General features: G+C 37.0%; 1 protein-coding gene and 1 long non-coding RNA gene across 9 annotated transcripts in view; one reads left to right on the forward strand and one right to left on the reverse strand.

Annotated features, from left to right (window-relative positions):
- The window catches only part of LOC126866102 (protein kinase shaggy-like), a 62,021-nt gene that overhangs the window by 42,818 nt on the left and 1,972 nt on the right, over positions 1-17,231 (reverse strand). For 2 of the 8 annotated variants that reach the window (XM_050619251.1, XM_050619248.1), the window contains exon 1: positions 16,838-17,041. The exons of 4 other annotated variants lie outside the window; for them this stretch is intronic. In XM_050619251.1, coding sequence (XP_050475208.1) covers positions 16,838-17,024 — 187 coding nt within the window. In that variant the 5' untranslated portion in view covers positions 17,025-17,041. Of the gene's footprint in view, positions 1-16,837; positions 17,042-17,066; positions 17,181-17,231 lie in introns of those variants that run through there. 2 more of the 8 variants (XM_050619256.1, XM_050619258.1) reach the window with 2 other exon arrangements.
- LOC126866135 (uncharacterized) lies at positions 11,015-16,264 on the forward strand. Its single transcript, XR_007689778.1, has 2 exons — positions 11,015-15,021; positions 15,121-16,264. It is a non-coding gene; the product is annotated as an uncharacterized LOC126866135 (long non-coding RNA).

Genomic DNA, 17,231 nt, shown 5'->3' on the forward strand with positions numbered 1-17,231 from the left:
AATTTAGAATTTTGAATTGTTAAGTGCACCGGTTTTCCAGTGATAGTTCGCTCAACTTTAGCTCTTGACGAGTTACATTCAAGGTCGGCAATTGCTGTCGGAAATAGAAGACCAAGTAAACGTAACAATAGTTTCCGAGCGGCCGCCCCGAATAACTTCCGTTACTTCGTTAAATCGAAGTCTGCGGCCTGTCGAGAGCGTCGTATACACCAGACGGGTGTGCTACGAGTTTCTGGAAATTGATCACAGAAATTTAATGGCAGCTATTTAAAGCTTAATACGATTGAGATCGAGAAGCACGATTTCTCTAATCCTCCATTTCGATCTCGTATTGAATTCCGGTGACCTTGCACGACCTTAAAGGGCATAGTCTACTCTTCGAACAATCAGGCTAGCTACATATATTTTTTAAAGTACTTCCGTCACGAAACTTCCCTTTTCCATTCGTGTTCTAAAAATCTCTCCTTCTTTCAATTGTCGAAGTCGTTCAAATGTTTCTCCCTTTCCTTTCCTTCTAACAAACATTGTCATCAAATTTTCCCAAAGGTTGACAAAATAATCATTTTGAAGAAAAAAGATTGTTTTGTGAACATTTTTAACAACTAGAGATAAAAATAACGTAGGCACCATTTTTTTTTTTTATGAATAACCCTAGGAATTGATCTCATAGATTCTTTTCACTTGGAAGTTTTTAAAACATACACATATATCTACGATAGACGATTCATTTCGAATCCACAGATAGATTCGTCAACAAGAATAGCAAAGATTAACCGGCGAACTCGAGGCTCAGATCTAGGAATATTTAATTATCACGAGATCTACAGAAAGCAATCGATGATTTAAAGGAGCTTGCGAGAAGAGGGATTGATGGAAAGTCCTCTGGTGGCGAGCACGGGAGCTGCTGCCACACCCAATTTGCTCCACATCTAGAAGACGCGTATAGTACTTCCTGTTTCGAGTCTTGGTGACCCCTATCCTCACTTGCGCATAACAATCCCACTTTAGTTACGATATACACATGTCATAAACACATCCTACCAGCCTCTCTGTTCCCCGTATCGAACCCTATTAACCGCCAACATTTACACAGTAATTACACGATTCGTGTTACCACCACATCCCATGCACCCTGTTAGATCATGCCATAGAACTATATTTACCGATGTCGCTAACGATTACCACCCTTATCGACAAGAAAAAACACAGATATATACCTCCCTGCTATTAGAATAATGATCACTTGGACACTCAAAGCACACAAACAGACGTCCACGTGCGCGCGTGCGCATATTTTTGCTGAGAAAGCAGATAAACCGGTAAACGGTAGCACCCTACGGTTAATATCGCTAGGCGATACTAACGAAAAGCAAACAGTTCGGTGTGTGTTTGACAAACAACGGATTTTCATTCGAAAACGTGAAAACATCGAATCAACCATCGTTGTGCATTATATATCGTCTCGAATAAAGAAGTCCTGCTTAATGCATCATTTGTATCATTCCCAAACGAAATGCCTCCTTATTTGACATTCATTAGAATCTATTCGAAGAAAAGCGAAATACTATTTGGAAACTTACAAAACGATTAGTTACTATACGCACAGTGTTAACAGAAAGAGTAAACTTTAGGAACCAATATTCAAATATTATTTTTATAATTATCCATTTATAATTCTTAAAATCCTCTTTGAAATCCTACCGGCTTTGGGTTGTGATATACAGGATACGTAAGCAAACAAAGCTATTATATTTAAGAAACTAAGATGCGAATAATATCTTAACTGCCTGATTTAACAGATTAATTATCACATCGAGGGTAACAATCCTTTATAACCGTCTCTTCGTTTCATATGTAAAAATTAAAAATATGGAATAAAAATTCGGCGCTGCCGATAATAATGAGCCGCGGTTGCACAACTTGATAGAATAAATTACCTTAGAAACAAGTAAAATCATTTAGAAATATGAAAGAGCAAAAAACAAGAGACTCTATCGTACAGATGTGACGATGAGGTGCTCGAATAGAATAGAACGATCCTGAAAAATGGCGAAACAGTTGATCGCAGAGTTTAGACGATTGAATGAGCATCCAGTTCCGCTTCTACACTCTTTGTTCCGGCTAATTCGCGTGATCGATCCGAAATAACGCACGGAAACCTTTTTCCCGTCAAAGAATAACCTCACACGTACAACAGCCAGAGAGAGAGAGAAGCCTAGTGTCACGCTCACAAACGCGAGCTTCCCTTTACCAGAGCATTCTCATTCTTGGCCAGCCTTTGTAACCCTCTGGCTGTAGCTTCCACTTTGCTGAAACGTCTGTCGGTTTCCGGGGTCGGAGGAGGAGACGCTTTTCACTCGCAACGGGAGTTCCCCGCGACTACGCCCGCATGGAACACTCGGTGGGGTAAAGTGTGTCACGGGGAGAAGAGAAGGAAAAGCGGGAGAGACGAAGAGTCAACGAGCTCGTCTCTCGTCGACTCTCGTAACGCAACCCGCCGAGACTGACCTTGCAGCCGGAAAAACAAGTTGGTTGGCCTGGTACCAGAATTTCGCGTTATTAATAAATCCAAAAATGCGCGGTTGATTTGCGTTCATTATCCTTCGCCGTTGCATTCTCTAATTCTGCGATTGTCTCGACGCGAAGATAAACTGATGAAGTCACGGGGTTGTTTACTTTTCGATCCTGGCAATCTGGTGACTCAGCGATCTTTATCGCTTTTAGGCAAACTTTACAAACGGAGATGAGACTCAGAGTCCGAGTAAGTGGAAATTTTCCATTCATTTCCATTTTCATTCGGAGATCGAAAGTTTTATTCGGTTTGCGAATCTTTCGTTCCAGATTGGAACATTCTATCAAAGTTCCTAGAACGTAAATCGAGTCTTTGTATCTTACGATTAGTCCAAGTTGTGAAATCATCCTCCGAGGTTTCCAAAATTTCTAAATGCATTTCTAATTTGAATATTTGGAATTCTATCGAAACTTTGAACCTTTGGTTTCCGAAGTAAACATTTGACGTTGACAAGAAACTTGATGTTCTATCAACTTTCATGCAGCTTTTGGAACTTTTCGATCTGCCGAATCTCTGGGTCTCGGTTGAAGTTTCCTTACCAGATCACAAAACCTTCGTCTCAAAATCAAAGAGATTTTCTCTTTTATCCTGAAATATACACAACCCCTGATCGTGTCCACCGCTTCCTTGTCCTCGCTTGTCATCGCGCAAATCTATCACGACTCTACTTAGAAGCACTAAAGTACCGTTTGCATCGATCGCAGATCTTTTTTGTCCTATGTCCACGCAACCCTCCAAGCTTTCATCGCGACGCCTTTCTGCGGTTTATCTACAGGTTAATTAGTTTATCGAGAGTGGTCTTGATTATACGTACAAGCTCGTTATATAATGTCGTGGATGGATATGAGTTTCAGTATCACCCATTTGACGTTACGTGGAAGTCGATTTGTTCCGACGAAGAAAGACCTGCAATTGATCAATTATCGCTAGGAAGATCGTTCGTACCGACGTCTGTGCCAGTTGTAATTACAATTGAGTTTGCGTGCAAATGCATCGCGGAGGATTACATGGAAAAGAAACTGGAGTTTCAAGATGAGCAAAGAAATTTTTAGAAATTTAATAGTTAATAGTTAATAGTAGATAATTTAAATAGTTTAGAAATTTTTATGTTTTTATATTTAGATACAATGGACGCAAGAAGTATTTGCGTACTCCCATGTTTCTCAATCAGAGGTGTTTCAATATTGAATTCCGTAGTTCGTTTCATCGACATGGAATCGTTGTAACAACGTAAAAACACATTTCTAAATTGGTTCACTTACTAAATAAATAAGCAAATATACAATTCTATTTTTGCACGGTTCTCTTTTAAATGGCTTAGAAGCAGAATCCAATTGTCTTCTTAGACGATATAATTTGATCTAACACGACAAACAACGCCACTTCAAAAATATTTACTTGGATTTAACGCTTCGGTCACGAAGTCTTCTTGTTAGTCTTTTGCCTTAAACGCGCACTCTGATTCTATTTTATGCTTCTTCCTTCAACAGCTCTTTTCTTATCTCGTTTTCTATTTTATGGAAAAAAACGAACGAAATCTACTTCATTTGGGATAAAATGATAAAACGGAGCACTGGGGACTCCCATCATCGCATTAAATTACGTGGAATTCTTCTCAATTTTATCTTCAATACATAGTCAATCTTGCTCTCATTTCGTTTTTCAAGTTAAAAGTAACGTCCAAGTAAAGCAGAATCGAAAAAATTGTTGTTACGTCTTTTTCCAAGTTTTGTCGGCATAATATAAATTTCCTACATTTTGCTGGTAGATGATCAACTACTTTTTATAACCAAAATAGTCTCGTTTATAACCAAATACAGATTTAATTAAATCACATTTGGCATTGCGCGCATTTTTTTCGATTTCTTCAGCAACCTATCCACATACCACGTGTAAACAGAATTATATGTAAATTCAATGCAAATATTTTCTGCACCTGCTACGAAATTTTTAAGGAATGTAAAAGTCTCGAAGAATAAGTGATCGAAGTCCTTCCTCTTCTAAATTCCTTCCTAACGTCGAGACCAACCACATATTTTTCCATACTAATCTCATCCGCGTACACCTACTATCCCCGCTATTTCCACTTCTCTAACAAATTCGATTTTTTACATTTCACAAACCATAAAATCATCTTTTTCGAAGGAAGAAGAAAAATACCTGTCGTTCGCTTTTGTTCATTCAGGCCGTCGTTCATAAATGAAAAACGAGCATAAAGAAAATATGCATCAAGTCAAGAGCATTCGTCTCCTTAGCACTTAACGAAGTAAAGTGACGACAATTCGCCGCAGTGGATCGCCCCTTTTGGAACAAACGCTCACCCACGCTCTGGCTCAGGGTCAAAACGCGTCGACACGCGAAAACGTGCGAGATATTCGCGAGATCGTTACCGAAACTCCTGCAAGAACACGCCATTTTCTCAATGCAGTAATCGTAAGAAACTCGGAAAATATGCCAAACAGCGGGACGAAGCGATGTTCACGGTACGTGGAATCGGCTGAACGAATGCTTAATTAATTTATGCAACGTATACACGTGGCACAGATGACAAATGTCGTTTAATGGGGAAAAATTCAATGACGATATTCTCCAGTGACCGGCTTGAAGGTAAGTGATTTATTGATGACGAAGTACGATGCGCATGGATGACTGTGTTTGGAAGAACGAACGCACAGGATGTCTCGTTTTAATATGTTAATGAACGTGATACATTGAAGAGTATGTTGAATCAGAGATACTGGCTATTATAGATATGGGCAATGGAATTTTTGAATAATTATTCCTTCAAGGACGATAGTTGCACTTTGACAGAGGGTGACAGAGGGTGAATTCTAAAGGGTGGAATCGTTTTAATTTTCTACAATCGAAGTGTCGTTTTGTTAGAAGACAAAGCGTTATACGCATTCTTATTTGAAATCAAAGTCCAAGAAGTAGTAATTGCTAATAGATTGATTAGCCCCAGCAGTTACGGTGTGTGAAAGCAACAATTTTGTCCGATTACGAGATAGTATTCTTTGAACTTACTGCTTGATCTCAAAGTTCGAAACGATTATCCTTTAGCATAGAAAAAGTAAATTTGGAATGGAATTAACGAATTGTTTAGACTTGCCTATCTTTAATATTTTTAAATATATAACACGACACATGGTAGGTTTATTTTTACTACGCTTTCTTTTTCCTTTCTTCGACAAGATAAGATGGTTCTGTTTTTCAAAGGCTGTGGAAAACACGAGTTCCGATAGGCGATAAGTATGATGTACGATACAATGTAACAACCGACGAGAAACTTGCAATTACGCGGTTAATAATGGAACAGGGATCGTTTAATGATTTTTTTTAATCTTAATTTGGTTATTAGAAACCGGCTATAACCGGCTGTGCGAGTACTATCATTAGGATTGGTAGCAGGTAATAAAATTTCATGGTAGATTAAGCTCCTTTATACCCGGAGTCGTTTAGCTTTTTTCTACGTGAACGCCTCGAAATCAATATCATCCTGTGCACTATAATTAGTAAATTGAAATATGTTGGTCTTAAACTAAATTTTAACGAGAGCCATGTTACATTAATCACCCGTTACACCGATAGCAACATAAATATTAATTTTACACCTAACGTTCGTTGTTCTTGTCTAACGTTGAAAACGAAATGTACTTTTGTCTATCAAACTCTCTCGGCAAAATTTTTATATCTCTATCTTAAAATCGTTTAATCCGACATACTGAAACTGAAACACCGTGTATATAAGATAGGGACGGTTTATGAGCGACATAAAACTTTCAATGCCATTTTATGGGGCCAATAACTATACGAATCACAAAGGTGAACGAACGTGCTGGTACAAAATAATGTACGATAGCTATGAGAAATCGTGAGTTTGAAGTGAGTGCAGTGAGAGTAAAAGTAATGTGACTGGGCCAAAATTTTTCTCAACGTGAAATTTTAGCATCGAAAGTGGAGGAATTAAATTTTTCCAAATTAAATCCAGATAACGTACCGAAATCACACTGATTTCTCTGCGATTGAATATTTTGTGTTCGCATTTATTTTAGTCGGCGAATTACTCAGTTTGTCGAGCATTGAGATTAGTTCACTTTGGCTTTCAATGTCTCGAATAACCATAGACACCAATCTACGTAACGATTTGTGACTTTCTTGTATCGAAGGTTTCGATCATCGATCAAGCTTCAGCTGATAATTTCGATAACACGCGAAAACCATCAGAAATATCGTCGAGACAGTTGACGTGGCTAACATAATGACCTATGTAATTCCAATTTTTAGACTCATTTTCTCAGATATTATAAACAGACAAAATCGACAAAATCGAAAACAGTCGAAATATTCAGACAAACCACGGTCGTTGTTAATTTGTTGACCAAATTCTCTTCCGCGACGACAATTAAAGGAAAGGAACCAACCTTCGTTCTTGAAATATGAATATGATAGAATATATTTTTAACAGAAATAGAACGACACATTAAATAATGGAGTACACGTAAATAAATCAAGAAATTGGTGAATCAACTCATCTTTCCTGATTAAGAGTTTAGGGAAAATAAATTGGAATTTTAACGAATATCACGAATTACCGTAGAATCGTGGATTTAACATGAATTTAGAAGAAGGATCGAGATCTCCGATTTGGATAAAAATCATACTGACAAGATATCGCGACGATTTCTTATAAGCACCCGATAACCTTTGAATTGGCCAAAGCAAGCGATATCTGGGAGCTAAAAGCTGGTAAAAAGAGTAAACTGCGTGGCAAACTTTGTAGAATTCTGATCTCTTGGCAGGCGCCAAGATAAAGAGAACTTGAGTTCTTTGAACGTGTAAATTTCCTCGATTGCGCAGTTTCTGCTTTTTTGGTTTCGTTTTATTTTGGTTTTTCTCTCGGTATTAAATGCAGGTATGAGATATGGCATGGTTAAAAATCACAGCGATATAAGTCGAGAATTTGGATACAATTACGTATTATTTTTTTTTTTTTTTTGTAGTTAAGATTTAGTTTAATATTTCAACGTACAAAGTTTCGCGATATTTTGGATAGAATTAATTTCCACGTTCGCGATCTTCCTGCGTAACCAGTTGGCAGCCATACTCGAAACACGATTTTGGCGATGAGAGCTACAGAAATCCACGTTTGAAACGAGGCGAGTCGTCTCGGACAAATTAGAAAGTCACTTGGTCGAATTTCGTGCGATACTTCCGATCAATATTTTTTCTTTTATCTGTTCGCGTTGAAAACGAACGTAATATCGATGGAACTAAGTCGAATGAGAGGCGATCGTCGTGGTGACCGGCAATTAGCTGGCAATTTAAAAGCTATTACCGCGACTAATTAGTTTTTAATAGCAACGAATTTCACTCGGAACGAAATATTCCACTACTTCTGGTTCTATCCTCCAGCTTTCTATCTGGCGTTAAAGCGAACGGTATTCGGGAAATAAATCAGGCGGATTAAACATCGTAAATCTGTGAAGTTGATATTTGAAGTTGCCCAAGGTCAGAAATGGCAGTTTATTTAAACATCGAAGAATATTGCTCGATTTGTCGAGATGATGAATAACGTATGTATTTTATCGAATAACCGTTTCTTTATACTTTTTGTTATGTTATCTCGGAAATGATTACACAGAGAGTACTTTTTAGAGAGTGCATTATTAATATTTATCGCGTAAGACTCAGACGCTTTACAATTTATCTCTTATTATCTATTTCTTTCTCGCTTTTTTTCTAATCCATAGTATTTTAATCAATGATTATTTAACTGCCATGCCTGTAACTTTGCAAGTTTCATCGTATAATTTTGCTTCAAGTGGTTCAACGATCGTCAGCATAGGATCGAACACTTGAAAACACCGGGTGATGTAAAACGATCGTATATTTTTGCCTAATATTAGTCTAATATCGAAGTCTAATAATGAGTCATCGTGCCGTATTAATAATATCTATTAAGGCTCACGAATCTTACAAAATAAATATACATATTATAACACATATTGTATTAATATTCGCGTGTACGGTGTATCAAATCATTATATTCCTCTATAAGTTCTAATTCTCGCATAATATTTACGCATTCTTATATCTCCAATATTTCTATATCTTCTGAATCATATACTTAAATATGATGCATCACCGTCCAAAAAGATAAAGTCGCTGTGTATTCCACAGTGCATACGAATCCTCAAGAAACATCAGAATTAATATTTCAATATTTACGCACTTTTTTTTTTTTTTTTTTTGCTTTTTTTGTAGTAAATGAATGATACTTGTTTACCGTAAGATCTATGAACAACGCCCATGTTTCTATGAACTTCATTCGGGGTCAGAAGAAGCTTGAAGAGAAAGAGAGACAGAGAGGATAATCGATACTTGGCTGGTGAACACTGGTACCAGTACTGCCTTCGTTCTGCCTGGCAACCGCGAGATATCGATATTCGTAATTACTTAATCGGCCATCACGCGCGATTATTTATAAATCCGATCGGACGTCGTTATTCTGGTCGAACAACGGGCCGCGAAATTATCGATCAGTTATCGTTCCCCGAACTGACTAATCGTTTCTTAACGAGCTGCACGCAACCATTTTGCCGAAATCAGTCTACGAAACTACCTCTTGATACTTTCTTTCACGTTAGCTATTAAAGTTATAGTCGTTCAACGGTCGGCTAATGGAAGAACAATTACAATTACAATGAATGCACTGACAATTACAGCGGTGCGAGTCAATTCACTGTCACTTTTTATAAAATAATATAATATTTCTTATAAAATAATGTTTTGTTTCGTCGATAGAACAAATTCGTAATGTATGTTTCGTTAGTATAAAAAATTCATTGTATTCTTTTAGGTCATAAAAACGTATCGTGACGAAGAATTGAGTTATGACCTAATTAATTATGAAATTAAGAGATGTCACTGTCAATGCGTGATTAAATCCAAATTCCCCAAATCTAGACTCACACCATTACGATTTTAAACTGTTTTTCTTGTTGATTGTAGAATATTGCGAACGCCGTTTCATAAAATAGCCTGGCTATTAGATACTTTGAGCCGCTTCGGTATCTCCTACCATCGTGAACTATAACTTCGACCAATCGTTCCAACGAGCTAATAATTCCACACTTTTGAAACTACAATTTATCTAATTCTCCATTTTTCTACAGTTTAAAAGCTTCTCGGATAAACTCAGATAAGGACGAGATAAGGAAATTCTCCAAGAAGAATATAAAAAGGTAATTAAATGAAAGAAACACAAGCAGCTTCTCTCTTAATTACATACTACCAAAGCAGACTGATTAATCAATCAAAAGCTGCGATTATTTGCATTTCTACGTGATGAATCGTTGCTGAGAGACTGGAAAGGAAACGAATCGAAGATGAGACGAACCGCCCAATTGCGAAACTCGCGTGTCGCGAATGGCTTAATATCATTGGGGCATATTGACCCAGATAGCGACACGTGAGCTGGTAACGTGATCAACCTTCTTGCAACGCAAACAGCCGCGAACTTTCAACGTGAACGCGTCTCTCCGCCGCGCCGTCGCCGAAGATAAGCTGGCACACGCGTTCACAGGCTAGGGACACGATTTTTCGAAACAGAAGGGAAGAAGCGGAACTGGGTCGGTCTATAACGTCGACACGCTTTCGAACCAAGGGGGTGAAAACGTTGCGGATATCCAAGGATTATTTTTCGCGAGGAAAAGCGGCAGCAATTTCTGGGTTTAATGCGGATGCGGTTACGTGCGTTCGTGTAATTACGAAGGGCAGTTACACGAACGCTTTAAATAGAATATTCAATGCGGTTCTTTGATCAATAGAAACAGGGGTTGAGATGTTTTCGTAGAGACACATAAGTTTGAATATCTTTTTTTTTATTGTATCCCATTTTAATGATCTTTGATATGATAAAAATGGAATTCGCAACGCTATGATGATCGTCAAGGTATCGGACGTTTTTCAAATCTAAGGTTTAAATATGTTGGAATAAAAAATATGATTTTATGTTGTTTTTAATAAGTGGTTAATATTCCTTTTATGCACATAATACGCATACTTGTATCATATATAGATGTTGTTAAACAATTATGTTACATATTCATAGCAAGTTCTTACGCTTTCCAACAATTACAATTTTTATTTCTCGAGCTTTTCGTACAATGATTTGTATTTATGCGATATCGATTGATATTAGTTTTACGAGTGTTGGATACTGTTTGGACCAAGTTGCTTTTCAGGTTCCAGTTTCTATTTGTTAAGCATTCCATAGGATAGTTATCGTCTTTCTGTTTGTGTCTCCTGTAGCCAGTTCATCTTTTGTGGCATAGTTTAGTAACAATGAAACTCCATAGTACGGTTCCACTCTACTACGTAGGAATAATCGATTAAAGTTAGTAGAAATTCTCTGTCCTAATGTGCGACAATTTCCTATGAAAAATCAATACGTATTCGGAATCAAAATTACACGACTTACGAAAGTACACACACACGCGCACACATACACAACAAAAGAAATACACCATGATAAACCATACTGAACGGTCAACTTTGAAACATACGGATAATACGATGTTCTCTCAATTTTCATGACATATACCTACACCTGTTGAATCCCCTATTTTTTAACACGTTCATCCATTTTTATCAAAAATAAATTACATCACATTTACGTTTGTGAGAATTAAAATCAATCCAACTAATATTGATTTGTCTTTACGAACGTTTAATTAATTGACTACGAGTTCATACCATGTTTGAAGAAGCTCATTGATTACTTTGTTGGTTTTTGTCAACCTATGGCAGGAACCCTTCTAATTGTACAATTTTCTGATTAAAGGACAATTAAGAGATTGAATTTTCCACAAACGCATAAACATCCGCAGACGAACGATTACTAGAACACCCTGTATATAATCCTGTAGAGTTCTCAGGTATAAAATCACGTTCAATTCGGGCGTCCAGCGTATTCGTAAGAATACGTCTAAACCTATCGTCAGTGGAGCAGATCGAAGTAAAGGCCAGAAGAACAGAGTTGGGCCACGGCGATTTCGTTCAGGCCGAGATTCCTCGACACGCTTTCTGCTTTTTTTCACGGCGCGCGGATCCTTAGCAGGAAGGATCGAACTTACACGCAGGCGCGCGTACATATATTCTTTTCTAAGAGATTCGCTTCGATTAATGCGCTGTCGATGACACTATTTTTGCACGTCGTGCACGCGACGACATCGCGGAAACGCGTTCATCCGGCTCCGGCTCGATTCCATTTGAAAATTTTTCCATTGTACCAGAGAAGGATATGTATATCGCGTTTTGTCCTGCAAAACGGTCGACACCGACGCGTGGCGTTGTGACGCCATAATATTGACCCAGTTTTTCTAGGCAACCGCGGGCTGCCATGAATGTGTCATGCGATCATTTCGAGCTGATGCGCTCGCAGCCCTGGCGCATGAATTTTTTACGCCGACCAGCTTTTTCATCGCGCTCGTGGAAACGAGGAAGGCGGTCCTCGTTCCGGATGGAAAATTGGAGGGAAGAACGCTTGTGTATTTCGCGTTGCTTTCGAGAGATTTACGAAGTACTTAAGCATTCCGGTGAACGAGTAAAAATGAAAAATAAATTATTCAGTTGTCCGTAACTTGAATACTGTATGTACTAAAATTGAAAAATATCGTATATCGCGTGTTGCTTTCGAGACATTTACGAAGTACTTACAGCGAGTCAGATGAATATTCGTACGCCTTTTAAAACCAAATAAATTGTTTAAAATTTTCGTTTAGAAGATGGACGCGTTGGTTTATTAGTTTTTTTTTTTCAAAAGTTTTTGAAAAAGTTGCATTTAGTCGGAATCGCGAAGAAGAAAGTGAAAGTCGTTTTCTACGACTTTTTTATCTGGCCCTGTAGTGAAAAATTTAAACAATACATTTTAGAGATTTTTACCTATGCCAATTACATATTGAAATTATATATGCCGAAATATATATAATAATTATATATACCGAAAATTGTATCGAAATCGGATTCTGCGGAAACGCGCTGCAGGTATCGAAAGACGTAACAATCTTTAGATTTATTACAGTTACAGGCCGAATGCGGCGAAAAACTGCGATTTTCAGCATCTTTAACTCATGTTTGTAGCTCGTAACAAAGTCAAGCGATTTCCATGAAATTTTCAACACGTAGCTTAAATTTTCATTACAGGCCCAAATGAAAATTTGTAAGACGTAACGTTTATCTTTTCTTCGGACCAGTTGCAATTTTTTCAACAAATTTTTAAGCGTCATCTAGTAAACTAGTGTTCCTAATTTCTAAAAAAGAAAAAAAATCAAATCGTTTAGCCCAATTTTAAACAAGTTATTCGATTTTAAAGGATGTACAAATATTCAAATGACTCAGTGTAGATATTTTGGTGAACGAGAAAAGAAGAAAATAAATTTTTCAGTTGTCGGTATTGCTAAAATTGAAAAATATTGGAAAATTCTTTTTAAGATCACCATATATCACGTGTACACGTGAATGAATCTATCAAGCTGATTAATGGCTTAATATCGTGAAAGATTTGTAGAAAAAAATATTTGTAAAGTTATATAGCACATTTTGCGGTCGTGGGTTTTTCGTTTCTGAAAGATTCTCGTAAATAATCAGGGTATCGTAACATCGAGAACACGATTTCTTTAAAAATTATATTTAAAAATATACGCTGAGATATGATTTAACATTTCCCGGTGTCTAAGTTCTTTCCATTTAACTTTATTTTAATCTAAATCGATCATAGGAGTCATCGAGACGTCAATTTTAATCTTAGTATATCGTTGTTACACCAGTAGACAACGAAGAAGCAGAACGAGAGAAATCTATTTTATCATAACCATAGGCATCAAAAATTTTCCAACCAAAGGAAAGTTCAGTTATCTTAATTTGACTTATGTCGTAGGAAGTTGAATTACCAACTATAGTAATCTCCAAAATTTCATTACTATGTCGTCCGAATCATTTTACTTAAGAGGAAGAAATATAAAAAGACATTAACTAAACAAGATTATTAATATTCGTGATTTCTCCTTTAAACATAAAAAGATATAAAAAAATCGAAGATCATAGCATAATTAAAGATCGATAATGTAAACATCAAGTTTAGCCGATGTTAAATTAATGTTCATTTCCTTTTCTATCGAACCCGAACTACTCTATCTATGGAATTAATTAACGATCGCACGACTACTTCGTGTTTTCTGCATGAGATTAGACTGAAAGGAAATTTCTATTTGAAAATCTCAGGATTAAACTTCAACTTGGGATGATGTTAGATCAATGCTAATTACATCATCTAATACCATAAAGCATGTATTCTCTTTGTTCTATCACGAACAATGCAATCCAAACGAACCTACTTCAATTAATTAAGAATTAATTAGCCATCCATGTTACGTTTCCACTGTCAGTGTGCAGGGAATGAAAATCGAAGACCACATTGGCAAGAGCATAAGTAGATATTAATAAGACAACTAAGCTTTTAATATTTCGATTTTTAGATCGCTTAATAATACTAATTATAAATATATCGTTAATAAAATCAAGATAACACAATAATTAAACTAATATCGTTCGTTTCTTACAAAATATTGCGCATTTATAGTTAAATGTTGTAAACGTTGTGAAAATTTCTTTCATGCAATTTTATCTTATTCGATTATTTCCAATGCCTCTTCTTAGTCATCAAGTGACGCAAAGATCAACAAATTAACAACGATAGACTTGTCGTACTTTTGCCGTGTGGTCTCCGTTTGAAAATCATGCAACAAGGCGATACGAGCGGATTTGCGACGACGATCAATATCGTTAATCCTTAATCCAAGCCATAAACAGCGAGTACGAGGCAAAATGATAATCATCGAACAGCCGTTTCGTTTATGCAATCATGCAAATTGATTAGATAACGTAGCGTTCTAGAGGAAGATCGAAGCCGAATCCTCCAGCTATTTCGTAATATTCTCCTGAAGGTAGCAGCATCTGGACGAAGAAACGACGGAATAATGATTTTTTCTATACGCACCTTCACACAGAGGCGATCTGCCAAAAATATACGATACATGCGATATATCGATTTGATAGGAACGGAGATTGACACCAACAACTCGGACGAAAGCTCGTTATTTCGGGCCTGTAGATGTCGTATACATAGAGCTGTTAGACGTATTAAAAATTACATCGTCGTCGATTGCTTTTTCGAGTGCGACATTGAAGAAGAGCGTATTAATCATCCAACGGGGCAATAAAGACGTTAATGAAGAACGATGCATTACGTGCACCGATATCGTGGTTTCCAAGTTTTCCTGTTAGCCTTGCTACGTTTTTACGTCATTTTCAATTCAATGTTTCGCTATTCTATATCGTTAGAAGATTTCTTCAAATTTGTACAAACTATGAAAGGATCATCGTTTTTGGTATGTGAGGTTTCTCGTTCCAATTTTCTGTTAACTGATTGGTCTCCTTGTTTGTCGAGATAAGAACGAGATCGCAATATAAAAATTCTGACATTGTAGCAAGGTTGAAAACACTGAAATATCAGGATACAGAGAGCAAAGCAAAAACGAGAAAGGAGCATCGATTTTCTGAATTCTGTGTCAAGTTGGCAACACACTGCGAGGATCTCGCGCGAGTTTTCTTCTCCCCTCTGACATTATAGGTTCTCTCATTGTGCCGCTGGAACGTATATACCTGAATTTCCAAAAGGGCTGGAAGGGCGTAGCCCAAATACCAACCAGATGATACCCTCGATTGTTCACCGTCATGATACCATCGTGTAAAGCTTTTCCCAAAAACATATTTCTCGTTGAATTTTCTCGCATACATCGCCATTGAGATTCATTAATCGGTCGATAATTAGTCATCTCGAAATAATTAGAAAAATAGTAGAAAAAGCTTGGCCTTTAAACTAGAGAGATAAAAGGGGATAGATAACAAAGAAGATTTTACTTATTCGCGTTCAAAAAACGAGGAATTAGAGTTGTATGAACAGTTGTTTGTAAGAAGCCAATAATTCTCAAACAATAGCTTTCAGTAACTATCAGTTTCCAAGTGATAAGAAAACATCATTGAGAAGATTAGATTCTTCATAATAATACAAACTAATGTGTTTACAATTAATAGATCTGGAGGAAAATATTTATTGATATCTGAGAAATCATGATTAGAAATCTACAGACTCACAATGGAAATCTGCCTTTTGTAAAGAAACTAAGTTTCATGGTATGATAATTTGGAACAAAACGGCAAACAGTATTTGTATAAAGTTGTAAATGTTCTTGATCGTAAGTGCTGTGTAATTGAAGAACTTCACACAGAGCTCTTAGTTACTTACTCAAGCTATTAGAAAAGAATCTGAATATACAACCAATGAAAAAATCATTCGTATAAGCAGACACTATTTTTAATCATAGACATTGCATAAGTCTCTTGTCAAAGAAAAGAGACTGTGTCGATTGAACTTCTTTATTGCCAGTAATGTTTTACACGATACAGTTAGATATAACTAGAAAAGATCTTGAACGAATTTAATAGCAATTATACAGACTTAATATCTTGTAATATGATTTTAAACCACTTAGTGGATTTAGATTTTATTCTTCTGTACCTTAATAACATAAAACTCCATGAATTAATAAAGTTCTATATAATATTATTGTACTCGATTACTTTCTCTCATACTTTAAGAACTAAGTAGCAGAACCAAAGCAAAGGATAATTTTTTATTAGTTACCTAGTTACCTTAACCCGATTTAAGTCTTAAGGAATTAACTGAAAAAGAATTTGTAGCGCTTTGTTAAGAAAAGACATTGAATCTCCCTATCGTATAAAGGAAATAGTAATCTAAAGGTAGAGCTTAGAAATCCAACATTATTGTCAAGCTCCCACCCACAATTTCTCGTCTAATCCTTCAAAAACCATCTAAAAAAATCCATAATCATGCAATGAACACAAACAATTCATGCCAAGACTGAACATAGGTTAGGACTGTCGAGCAACTATCACTCTTCACTTTGAAAAACTTGACATATCGCATGTTATTCACACATTAGGAAGTACTGTACTATTAAAATAAATGATCAAGAAATTCAACGTGTCCGTGCAGCGGTATCAGCCGAATACAATGTTTACCGTTCAACACATCTCACTGTCATGTCAATTTATAATCTACAATGTATATAACCATCTACTTCTCTATGTTACAGTAAGGAAACGTTCAAGACAATACGTAACGGCGATTTCTGGCGAAAACGATCGAGAAGCACAGCGTTTTCGTGGACAACACCCGCGGAGAAGATCGCGTTTTCACGATGATCGAGCGGGCGACGATCAAGAAGAGTCGAGCACAACTGTGGTACGCGTGTCGCGTAAACATCGGATTCAGCAGAAGCCGCCAAAATCGAGAATTACGAAGGAACATCCTTAGAACAGCATCGGGTAAAAAAGCGATGGTCCCCCCTACCCTCTTCCTCGGGCACCCGCTCCATCGTTTTCCCAAGAGTAACCCAGGCACTGGCACGCAGACGCACAGCTCTGCATTCGGAGTTCGGAGACGGACAGGCAAACGAGCGAAGCGGCGAGAGAAAGAGCGCGGTAAGAGGGGCAACAAGTGAGGAAGGGGTTCCTA

This window comes from Bombus huntii, chromosome 5 (genome assembly GCF_024542735.1).
Source record: "Bombus huntii isolate Logan2020A chromosome 5, iyBomHunt1.1, whole genome shotgun sequence".
NCBI lineage: Eukaryota > Metazoa > Arthropoda > Insecta > Hymenoptera > Apidae > Bombus > Bombus huntii.